The 13,142-nt window shown below is 37.2% G+C and overlaps 1 protein-coding gene across 1 annotated transcript in view; it reads right to left on the reverse strand.

Moving 5' to 3' along the window:
- LOC145291192 (lysophospholipid acyltransferase 5-like) overlaps positions 1 to 13,142 on the reverse strand; it is a 202,134-nt gene that overhangs the window by 20,995 nt on the left and 167,997 nt on the right. The window contains exons 8-10 of the mRNA XM_080136773.1: positions 12,792 to 12,878; positions 6,154 to 6,320; positions 1,309 to 1,456 (exon numbers count right to left, since the gene is read on the reverse strand). Of these exons, the coding sequence (XP_079992899.1) occupies positions 1,309 to 1,456; positions 6,154 to 6,320; positions 12,792 to 12,878 (402 nt within the window). The remainder of the gene's footprint in view (positions 1 to 1,308; positions 1,457 to 6,153; positions 6,321 to 12,791; positions 12,879 to 13,142) is intronic.

Raw genomic sequence — 13,142 nt, forward strand, 5'->3', positions numbered from 1 at the left:
TATATATATATATATATATATATATATATAGGTTAGCTGCAGAAACCAATATGATAATGAAATACCCGAATGAAAGCATAGCATCACCAAAGATAAATCTTGATACACCAAAAAATTATTTTCAAATTTTTCTTTCATAGAGATAGTATTTTAATTTCATCTTTTTAATAGAAAATGAATAAAATCACTTTTAGTTTGAAAAAGTTGTTGGCGTCCTTCTTTCTAGATAGATGATGGAGAATCGCACCTGAAGATTGTCCTGAGTGGTGGCAACTGTTGCTGTGACTGAACAGACTTATGCAGGAGTGGCAGATTGTGTTGCACTTCCCGCCGGGATACCCTTCTTTATGCTCTGCTGCTGTCCTTTTGCACCTATCTCTCTTCTCCTCCCATTGTTTATTTCTTCTCTCCTCACTCAACCGGACACATTTCTTGACTTTGATCCTCCAAGAGTCATAGTCTGCAGCAGAGGATTCAAGGTCAACAGGGTTGATGTTGCCGGATTTTAAGCCCCTTTTGCACACATCCTTACAACTGAGGAATGGTATACCGGTTGGTCTGCTGCCGGCTGAGATCGGGATTCGGCCATCCTGTATGCGAACGACATGCCCTAGCCAGTGCAGACGTCTCTGGTAGAGGAGAGCAAACATGCTTGTAAGAGATTTGCTTTGCCAATAACGTCTGTTCGGAATGCGGTCCTGCCATGTAATGCCTAAAATCTTTCTTAGATTGTGCAGATAGAAGGCATTTAGTCTGCGCTCTTAATGCTTGTAGAGTTGTAGAGGTCCATGTCTTACTGCAGTAGAGTAATATGCTGAGGACACAGGCTTGATATATCCTCATCTTTGTGTTTATGGTCAGGATGTTATCACTCCATGCTCTTGGTCAGGCGGGTGATAGCTGTTGTTGCTTTCCTGATACGGGTGTTTAGCTCAGCATCCAGTGAGAGGTTGTTGGAAATAATGAAGCCTAGATAAGTGAAGTTGTTCACCACCTCCAGTGTGTGATCAGCAATGGATATGCAGGGAACATTGCTGACATCTTGAGCCATGACCTTATTCTTGAGGCTTATTGTCAGACCAAACCTGTTGCAAGCATGGGTGAGGCGCTCAAACAGTTGGAAGTATGCTTCGATTAAATGCTTTGCTATAAAATAACACAAAAAAATCTTATTTGAAGAAAAAATTTGGATTCAAATTAAAATTGGTTCAACTAATTTGATAAAATAAGATGTGAAAGCTAGAAAAGTTTTAACTACCTTAGCAGATTGAAAGAAATATTAATTACATAAGAAACCTCTGGACTTACATACGGTTCTGTCGCTATCATCATAAATTCCAAGAAGAAAGTATTAAAATAGCCCGAATATAATCCATGCCAAAGAGCAAGATATGCAAATGTTAAGAATTTGGATAATTCTTTATTTCCTAAGAATCGCAGACGTTTCATAAGATATCTGAAATTTAAAAAAAATAAGCATTAGTAATGTAAAAAAGACAAAGATTATTTTTAAATAAGAATGAGGATATGGTTAATCAATAGATTTCTTTGAAAATATTATTTGGATTCTTATTTGAAGAAATTCTGGCAACTGAAAAAAAAAAAGCTTTCACAGTCTATTTAAAACTGAAATTACAAAGCAAACATTTCTAATAATTGAAATGATTCCATGTAATAAATTTTAATCAAATTAAATTGCCTCTCTCCTTAATTGGCAGACTTTGTTTTTATGCCATCAAAATGAATAAACCAAATGCAGATTTATTTGGCTCAATGAATTCAAATTTTTTTTATTTACTCCATCCCCTCTAACATGCCTGGTTATCTCCCACTTTGCCATAAAACATATGCATGAACTTTGAGTCTATATTCGAAACACTCTTCCCTTGAAACAAAACTAGAATCCTACGACCAGACCCTTATGTGCTTTAGACTTAACATGCAACATCACATTAGCTACTTATATTTTCTCTACCGCTGCCCCTCAACCTAGGACTAATCAACCAACTGACAACATAGATAGAGCATTTCCCCCCTGATATTAGTGGACAAGTACATGTATTTGGTGACTTCAATGTCCACCGCAGTAATTGGCTTGGAGTCTATTTACACAGACGCAGCTGGTAGCATACCATGTTACTTCTTTATACCTTATCACGGACGGTTACATTTCCAACACGTTTCCTAGATCAGCAAGATCAACATGCCTCACTTCTAGATCTATTTCTGACCACAGTTCTCGATGACTGTAACGCATGCCCATAGCCCCCTTGGGAATGTTAATCATGCTGTGATAGTGGTATTAGGTTGGTGCAAAAATAATGTTTTATAATATATATATATATATATATATATATATATATAACTTACTACCTAGCTCTACATACATATTGAGCTGTTGAAGTAAATACTTCAAGTTTACGCATAAATTTATATTTTCGTATATTAATTTATGTGACTAAACGAAGTAATTATATATGTCAAAAAACATTTTTGCACCAACCTAATAGAAATTGCCCTAAATTCTTGACCCAAAACTAAAGAACCATTGCTCAAAACAAGGTATTAGAAGGCTAACTGGAAAGCCATCAAGGATCTCATCAGAGATACCCCATAGGGAAATATCTTTTCTCTTCCAGCTGAACAGTGTGCAAGTGAGACCACTAAATGGTTTAAAATATCAATTGAAGCACATGCTCTTATGCAGAAATTCTATAGCAAACCCCACTCTCTTTCCATTGGTTTACTTCTACTTGTGCAGCTGCCATTGCTCAAAGGCAGCATGCATATCACAGATTTAACTGACATAAGTCCAGTACAAACAAACAAAAGTTTATAGGAGCTAGAAGTAATTGTAAGAAATTTGTTTCTAGGATTCTTGATATTCATAAATAATAGTAAAGTTAAAGTTGTATTAAAAGATGACATTATTCTAACTGAACCATATTTAGGCTTGCAAAATAGGATATTCTTCCATTTGCCACCTTTATAGTATGTATGCATAGCCAGACTGTCTGCCCATACTCAGGAGTTGTAGCCTGCATCTGCCGACATTGACCACATCCAGATCGAAAGAATGCTCAGCCGAGTAAGGGCCGTTGTGAACAATGAAAGTATTGCTGTCGCCTTTGACCTCTACTCAAACCCGCAGAGAACTCGTTACATTGTTTTAATTGCTCCAGGCCCAATTATCTGGTTAAGCTAAGAGAGAATATACAGAAACCAAAAACGCATCAAAGCACAGAAATTAAGAACCCATGATTTCTAAAACATCTACAACAGTGTAGTAAATAATGAGCAATCAACAATTCCCTTACTATCCAACAATCATGAGGTTGTTTGCATGGCAACCGAGAATGTTAACACGTTTGCCAGACAGTTTGCCTCAAACTACATTAGACCCAGAAAACCACTCCCTCTTTGACTTTCCTTCGCGGACAGCTGTCACTAGATGATCTGAAAAATCACTCCTTCTGAGGTGCAAGATATCATAAAAAACCTAGACACTTCAAAAGCATGTGGATTCGATCTCATCCCAGCTGTGCTATTAAAAAAAAAAAAAAAAAAAAAAAAAAAAAACTGAGGTTGCTACAGTCTTCTCCAAACTTTACAACAAATGCCTTCACGAATCATGCTTTCCTGACTGCTGGAAAATTGCTTCTGTGGTATGCTTACAAGAATTCTGGTGAAAGAACTGACCCATTAAATTATTGCCCTATTAGCCGCCTCCTGCTTTTCGTCAAAATATTTGAGTCAATAATTAATCAAGCTCTAGTCCCTCACCTTACAGCTGCTAAACTTCTGACCAACCAACAATATGGATTTAGGCAAGCCCGTTCTACAACAGATATCCTAACTGTAATCTCTGAACATATATACAATACACTGGACAAAACAGGGGAGAATAGAGCGGTAGCCCTAGATATATCTAAGGCTTTTGACAGGATTTTGGCACGATGGTCTTCTCAGGAAAATCAGATCATATAGTATCACTAGATGAATACTTAATACAATTAAATCTTTAAATAAGAGAAAAATCCAGGTTGTCCTCGACGGTCGTACATCTAAACAATATATGAATGCGGGTGTACCGGAGAACTTTTATTATTCCTAATATTCATAAATGACCTCCCTGATAAAATTGTCTCTGAGATGGGTATATTTGCTGATGACACAAGGGGAAAACAAATGAACACATATCTAAGGAAATGGGAGAAACACTACAGGAAGATCTTCACTCTGTAGTGGAATGAGGACAAAAATGGATGGTCACATTCAATGCTGCTAAGACTAACTTGTTTCCTTTAATAATTACAAAAAACCTTCTCAACCACCAATAGTTATGACTAAAGATACATTACCTGAAAGTACTTCTTTTAAACTCCTTGGCTTAACGTTCAAAGAGGACAGGAGTTGGAACAGATAAATTTAGAGCATTGCCAGGGGCCACTGTGAGAAAGGTGGGCTTTCTCTACCATGCTAGAAAGTTATTTACGCCTGAAAGTATTCTGTACCTCTACAAGGCAGCCATTCGCCCATGTATGGAGTATTGTTGTCACATTTGAGCTGGCGCATCTGCTACTAGTCTCTCACTCCTGGACATTGCTCAAAAGAGAGTTGCCAATCTGATAGGTCCTGAACTGTCATCTAGGCTTCAGCCTCTGTCCCATCGACGAAATGTTGCATCCCTCCGCCTGTTCCACAAGTATTTTAATGGTGGATGCTCTGACGAACTACAAACCCTTGTACCCCCTCGACATAAATACGCCCAACAAACCCGACAGGCAGCAAAATCCCACCCCCACACAGAGATCCCTAGATGTAAGAAAGCCTTCTACTCTAATAGTTTCTTCCCCAAACCTACTAGACTTTGGAATTCCCTTCCAGGTTCCTGCTTTCCCAACTGTACTGACATGCAGAAGTTCAAGTGTAATGCAAACAAACATCTTGCTGCTCAACTCCCTACATAGTATTGCTGCAACTTATGTCCCTGATAGTAACTCCCTACATCATAGTCGCACCGTGCCTTGTTGGGGTGAAAAAAAAAAAAAAATATTATTAGGAAGTTTTACAATGAAAAAATTATGCCTCAAATGGTTTACTGTCCAACAATTATTCGTTACTCTTAGGAAAAAAATTACACTTTGGCAACAATAATCTGTATTACTAGCACAATTGACCCTCAGCCACCTAGAGGTACCTATTGGGGGGGGGGGGATAAAAGTTTGATTTTTAGAAGAATTTAAAGCACAATATCAACGTAAATACCCCCGACAAATCCGACAAGCAGCTAAATCCCACCCTTTCACAGTAGAGATCCCTAGATGTAAAAAAGCCTTTTACTCCAGTAGTTTCTTCCCCAGGACAGCTAGACTTTGGAATTCCCTTCCGGGTCCCTGCTTCCCCAACTGTACATACATGCAGAAGTTCAAGTGCAACATGAACTGATATCTTGCTGCCCAACTCTCTACACAGTACTTCTGATGCCTATGTCCCCAAGCATATTCTGTGGAAATACTTGTAAAACAAGCACAGTGATGCAACTGGGGCCCCGAGTTTAATAGATAATACATGACCTATTATTAGGTTAGAGATGCTTTTGCATTATGTTGACAAGGGAAAGGTGATTGTTGCACCAGACCAGATGTGAGAATACTCTATGCACAAGAAAATGGCAACTTTATATACTAGCAAGTGAGGAATTTTCTAGCCTGATAGAAGGAGCCTACCTTCTGTGACTGGCTTGATAGCTTCAGTCCAGAACAGATACAAAACTTTGATCTTAGCCCAAAAAGCATGGTATTTGTCAGCTTAAGTTTATAATAACCACATCTAATATGTATTTGCAACAAATTAGTAGCAATATGAAATTGACATGTTTAACTCAAATGTGGAAAATAGCCCTATGCTATTAAAATCACCAAGTTTTTACAATGTTGTCTTTGATATTTGGAGCTTTTAAGCTGATCTCCAATAAGTCTTTGAAATTGTAGTATTGCACAAAACTTTCAATTATTTTGATTTATTTCAGTTTTCCTAAAAACTTTATTTCTGCAAAAAATACTTAGGACATTCAAAGTTGAGTGCCTACAATAAGCTTCAGAACCAAGTTGAATGATTTGATTTTATTGAAAAAAAAAAAATGTTACTTACTTGACCATCCAAGTGCTGGTTTGAACATTAAAAGCTTTTGTTAAATTATAAAGCGTGTGTGCTGTCTCAAATTCATACAACTTGATATTTCCACTGGAATCCCATTTACTCTTGCCATTTTCATCAATACCATTATAAGTCAAACCAGTCAGAATGCAAATTCCTTCCTGAAATTGAAGACATTCTTTAAATGAAAAAAATCATAGGATTTGATAAATCTTAAAGTTATTATTATAATGGGAAAGGAGGATATATATATTTTTGTGGAAATATATATTGGTCCCCCGACAAAAGGAGGGTGGACCTGTAAATTCACCCTTGTCCGTTTATCTTTTTCTCAATAACTACGGCTTGGAATTTTTAAAAATTTTGCACAAAACTTAAACATGATACGAGTAAAAAAAAATAACAGAACGGATTTTCCTGGAAAACTCTGGTTGCCCCCCTCCCCTAGGGGTGCCTTTCGGGTTAAAATGGCTAAAATTGATCACAAAAAGTGATGCATTGGATTTTTATAAAACTTTCTGAAAAGTTGTAATTAACTTATTTCTATATAATTTTGTTTGTCTATAATTCATAATAACTCTTGGGTGTGCCCCAGGGGCTCTTTTAGGGCTAATAAAAAACACTACATTTCTGGGACTATTTTACCATATTTGTCCAAAATTTTCTGTTTAAGCCGATTTAGTAGTCTTGTATTGTGCTGAACTCAAATTTAAATGCATTAAGGCCTCGGGGACTTTTGAGGCTAAATGATGGGGGGGGGGAGACTTGGCCATTTCTTTTTTTGCATGGTACAGAACTCAAATTTACATATGTTAAGGCCTAAAACTGCAGTTTGTTCATTTTCACCAGAATTTGACATCTCCTGGAAACATTTGGGGCTAAATGGGGGGGGGGGCTGAACTTAGTCATTTTTTTAATGCCTCATTCACTGTGCACTCATGGGGACCATGCATGCTTCACTTGTTATATATATGTGTGTGTGTGTGTGTGTGTGTGTGTGTGTGTGTGTGTGTGTGTGTGTGTGTGTGTGTGTGTGTGTGTGTGTATGGTCATGTCGCTAGTGTGAGATTTAAGTTTTTTTTGTTTTGTTTTAAGTGTTTTTCAGGTTATTAAATGCTGAATTCAGTAATATAGAAGAAGTTTTTATGCTCCAAGTTCTTTGTATCTTAAATATTTAATCATTTTTTTTATATAGAAAAATTGTTTTTGATTGAGTTTTGTAAAAGGAAAGGAAAAAAAAATAACATTAATGTTTAGTGCATTTTAGGTCAGACAGCCAGTATCTTTAAACTGCCTAATCTGGTTGCACCCTTAAGAATTTAATGAAATCTGATAAGTATTTAAATAAAACGCTTGTTTATTGGGAAATAATTTTCAGAAAGAATTCATGTTCTTTAACAAGGCAAAAAGGCGATCTATAAAAGTGTTTACTTATAAATACACATTTCCAAATAGAACAATTATATAATTACATTTATATAAGCTGAAAAAAGAGAATAAAGGGAAAAGGGGAGAAAGAGTTGAGAAAATGGAGAAAAAAGCAGTCAGTTCAACTAAAATCAAAATAAAGTAATCAAACTGATGATTTCCCTTTCTTTTGCCAAATATATTGATGGCAAATTAGTATAGCCTCAGAGCTTTCAGATGGGAATTTCTCGGCATTCCATTTTTGAAAAGAATGTATCCTATATTACATCTGATATAATTTATTTGTTAATCATTGGTATTGAGAACTTTATACCCTCTAAAAAGTTTAAACAGAAACCAAACAACCTGCCGTGATACATCCCTGAACATGCCATCGCTATAACTCACAGAAATCAATATTTCAATAAAATAGAAAATAATTGCTCTGAAACCAAAGTCAGCATTATAACTGCTATCAACTACTGCAAAAAGGTTATAGAAAATGCAAGAGGGTTCTATGCCCAATTAATTCATTAAAGACTAGAGTAGCTGAGCAGAGGCTTAGTTCCCACAATTTTTTGTGAATAATGAACAGGATCCTGTACAGATATAAAATCTGTATTCCAACCATAATCAATGGACCAGAGGTGATTTCCTCAGCATCTGATTAAACCAAATTTTCTGCAAAGAACTTTGCATTAAATTTTGTTTACAATAAACAGTAAGCGACATCCGTATATTTGACTGAGATATTACCAAACTTATCAAGAAATTTGATGCCAGCAAGATAACTGATAAGGGTTAATTTCTAGAACAACAACTCTTGACATATCAAAGAGCTTTGATAGGATTTAGTATGAAGGTTTGCTTCAAAAACTAGTTATATTTGGCAATGTCTTATCAACTATCAAATTCTTCCTCTTTGATAAGTTTATAAATGTAGTCGTTAATGAGCAGAAGCCTGAAGCACATATCAGCATTGGCAGGTTTCAAAGACTGGATCTAACCTTGTTCTTGATGTTCATCAATAACCTCACAAATTTAAAATCATTCACTGAAACTTACACAAATGTCACATCTATGGCAACACTTTAAAGAGCATTAACAATCAAGATTCTGATTCTCCCTTCTAACCAGAAAAAGGTCATACAATGGCAAAAAGGCAGCAATATTTGATGTGTTTAAAACCAAGCTTCTCTCCTTTTACCACCACCTTTGCCCCCAACTGAAATGACCCCCCCCCCACAACTTTGATAAGCTACAAGAACTAACCTCATGCCAAACCTGAAGTGGAAGACTGTTGCTAAAGTCACCAAGAAAATGATCGGATCATTCTATTGTTCCAAGAAAAATCTTACTCATGATACAATCCTTTATCTGTATAAGAGTCAAATACGTCTTAAAATCAAACATTGCTTAAAGCAACCTTTTTTGCATTGACAGATGACAAAATCTAGTGAAGAATGTCCTCTTCTACTACAGGCTCGTTTGAAAAATGATTTTCTCAGGTAGATGGCGAGGCAACACACCTTGAGAGGACTGATAATGATGGTTGAAATTGAGCAAAATTTCATTATCTAAAAGAATGAGTCAACAAGAATTTGTTTACATTGGACTTAAAAATCACTAGTTATCTAAGGAGCAGCCTTCTCATTTTCCACAGATTGGCAGTTCTGGGAAAGAAACTTTGTTCATGGAAGTTCCATTTAGTTTTGGGTAAACAGGAAGAAATGAAAATTATTTACAGTAGCTCAACGAGTTTTTGTTAGGGATGTTTTACTGGGGGAATCATAGGTTGGATCTCAGTCGAACACCTATGAAAATAATAATATACAAATTCTTTTCAAGTCTACCTGAATCATTAACTCTTAGCTTTGAGTGTCCTTTTGGCCCTTGATGAGCAGCAAATAATTAGAAATCATAAAGAAACTAATAATTTCAAATACTGAATACATTTACACATGTGGCAATCCACTTAATGATTATAAAACACTATTGAATAAAGTTTATGACATGCAAGAAAAAAAATTCCAAATTGGTTTCAGATTCTTTCATCCTAAAATAAAGTATAAACCTAAAACCCCATCCACCAACGTAGACCCCTACTACCAGGTCTCTAACATCAGGGGTCTACGTTCCAACCTTCCAGAGGTTGAAACACCATTACAGAAGACGAAACCGGACATATTCTAAATGAAACTGGCATTAGGCCAACCACTTCTCTAGACGAATTCATAATTAAAGGATACTCCATCTTAACATCTAAATCTGACCCCCAAGATCGCCATGGGCATGGAATATGTACCTACATCAAAGATGGCTTTCCATGTGGTAGGGATATCTCCAGAGAAGACCCTAATTTACCTTATATGTGCTTCCGGGTTGCACTAGCTTACACCACTGCATTTATATTTGCTCTCTATCGCCTCCACAACAGTGGGGTTACTATCTTTAAGAGCATATCTGAGAAAATTGACCACATCCTGTCCGCTCATCCTTCGGCTAACATTCACATTTGCGGTGACTTCAATGTCCATAATGTGGAATGGCTGACCCACTCAAATAAAACCGATGACGAGGGGAGGTTTTGTCATGATTTTGCCATTGCCCTCACTCAGATTGTTCACGAACCCACCTGTGTGCCCAATACACCCGGTCAATATGCAAGCCTTCTAGACCTTTTCCTCACAACTTCCCCTGAGCTGTGTTCATGTTCTATTCTATCTCCTCTGACCACTCTGTTGTAGCAGTTAAGATAAAAATGAAATGTAATAAGTCTTCAGACATACCTCTCCACCATACTGTATATTGATACTCTATGGCTGACTGGGATAGCTTCCGTACATTCCTATCTGACCTACCTCTGCATTCCATGTTTAAAAAGGATGTGTCCTCTATAGTATCAGACCTGACCGAATGGTTAATTGTAGGCATAGACCAATTCATACCATCCAAAAAATTCCAACAAAAACCTAACAGCCAGCCATGGTTTTCCTCTGAATGTGCTGCTGCCATTGCGCACAGAAATCACTTTTTCCATAGTTACCAACGTAATAGATGTACTGAGACTAAAGCTGCTTTCAGGACTGCCAGCAACCACTGTAAAAGAGTAATAAAACATGCAAGAGAGCTATATGCTCAGTCCATTAAATCCAAAATAGCTGAGCAGCAGCTTGGTTCCCACCAGTGCTGGCAAATAGCAAACGTTCTATCCCAACTATCATCAATGGACCTGAGGTCATCTCGTCAGCATCAGACAAGGCCAGACTATTTGCCAAGAACTTTGCAGCTAATTCTACCCTATGCGACAATGACCACCAACTGCCTGTATTTCCTCCTATAACAGACAACACGCAATGCAACATACAAATATCTGTGCGTGAGGGGGCCAAGCTAATCAAGAACCTTGATTCCAGTAAAGCAACTGGCCCTGATGGCATTCCAATTATAGTGCTGAAAAAGCTATAACCAGAACTTGCCCCCATACTTACAAAACTGTTTAAGCGTTGCCTTAAGAAGTGCTTTCCAACACCCTGGAAGACCTCATCAGTATGCCCTGTATTTAAGAATTCGGGTGAAAAGTCATCTCCCTCTCAGTACAGACCAATAAGTCTCCTGTGTGTCATGAGTTATATCACATAGGATTAGTGAATCTCTTGACAAAGGTTTCCTTTCCAGGGCAATTGCTCTTGACATATCAAAGGCCTTCGATAAGGTATGGCATAAGGGTCTACTTCATAAGATTTCCAGCTACGGTATTACTGGAAATGTTTTCTCAATCATTAAATCATTTCTCTGATAGGTTCATAAGAGTAGTGGTTGATGGGCAGAAATCAGAGGCCTACAGTATTAATGCTGGAGTCTCTCAGGGGTCCATCCTGGGCCCAACTCTCTTCCTGATCTACATCAATGATCTCCCAAAACACATACTTAAATCATTCGTTGACATCTATGCTGATGACATGACCATCTATGGCAACACATCAAAGGGCGTAAATGACAAAGTTCTCTCTGATTCTCTCTCCTCTGATCTTGAGCGTGTGGTACAATCGGGGAAGAGGTGGCTGGTTACTTTTAATGCATATAAAACCATCATCAACGCTCTGATCCACATCTGGCATCAATTGAAATGGATGGCTCTCATCTTGGGGAGGCTTCATGTTTTGACAAACTTCTGGGTTTGACCTTTACTCTTGATCTGAAATGGAACACGTACATCAAATCTGTTGCCAGGGACGCTGGGAAAATGGTGGGATCCTTCTACCGCTCCAGAAGATATCTCACTACTGATGCAATTCTCTATCTGTATAAAAGCCAAGTACGTCCAACGGAGTACTGTTGCCACATCTGGGCAGGAGCTGCTAAAAACAGCCTATCCTGCCTTGACAGAGTACAAAATAGACTCCATGGTTTAGTGGGGGATGCTCTTTTCTCTTCCCTGCAACCTCTCTCCCACAGAAGAGACGTTGTGAGCCTGTCTTTGTTTTATCGTTATTTCCATGGCAGGTGCTCATCTGAGCTCCAATCCCTTGTCCCCCCTTGTTAATCTTTCACGAGAAACACCCATCTGGCTGAAACTACTGTCAATAATTTTCCCCACTCTTTATCTGTGCCTAAATCCAAACGTAGATTCCATGAGCAAAGCTTCTTTCTTAGAACTGCATGCCAGTGGAACTCTCTGACGCTTGCCTGTTTCCCACCTGACTACGACTTGGACGTCTTCAAGTCCAACATAAACAAACTCCTGACAAACTGCCCCCTTAAGTAAGACACTATCAAATCTCCAATACTAATGATTACTACAATACTATCTCATTGATTACTGTACACGCAATAATCTTTATCCCCGAGTGGCCTTCGGGCCTTGATAAGTGGTGACCCCCATGTAAAAAAAAAGTAAAAATTGAAAGAATTTACAGAGGATTAGGGGCAATTTGAAGCAAGAAGTCAATCATTGCTTTTCTTTTTTTTTTTTAAACCCCTTTCACTTCATAGGTAAATTTCATAGTCATTAAAAAAAAAAAAGCCTAGGTTAGCAAGATGTTTAGAAGTCAGTGAGGGTATATTAAACTATATCAACATAAGTTTGTTTTTTGCTTTTTTTCAAAATCCATTTTCCACAGTTAACAGCAAATAAATTTTTGAACGGATGTATCTGCAGCAAAAAGTTTACTTGTAATATATGATGATTCTTATGACACCCTACAAAATAAATTGGTACTTACAGATATATGCCAGCAGGAAATATAGCGTGTCAATACAAATCGGCCCCATACTAACACATACAAGCATTTCAATGGTAGCAGCAGGTCCTAGAATTAAGATAATAACCAAATAAAAATAAGGAAAATGTGCTGATTGAATTTTATAAGATGAAAATTCCATGAAAAAAAGATTTATTGTAATATTCTCTTTGCAATCCAATAAACAGAAATCTTCAAAATTATTAACTAGTTGCATTTTTCACATGAATCTGACAGTGAACTCAAAATATTTTATTTCTAATTTTTAACACTGAATTTTTTCAATTCATTGGTATTATTGTATTGTTACTTGAAAATTATAAGTATGTAAAA

Source organism: Euprymna scolopes, chromosome 2, assembly GCF_053919585.1.
Source record: "Euprymna scolopes isolate OS-2025 chromosome 2, ASM5391958v1, whole genome shotgun sequence".
NCBI classification, from domain to species: domain Eukaryota; kingdom Metazoa; phylum Mollusca; class Cephalopoda; order Sepiida; family Sepiolidae; genus Euprymna; species Euprymna scolopes.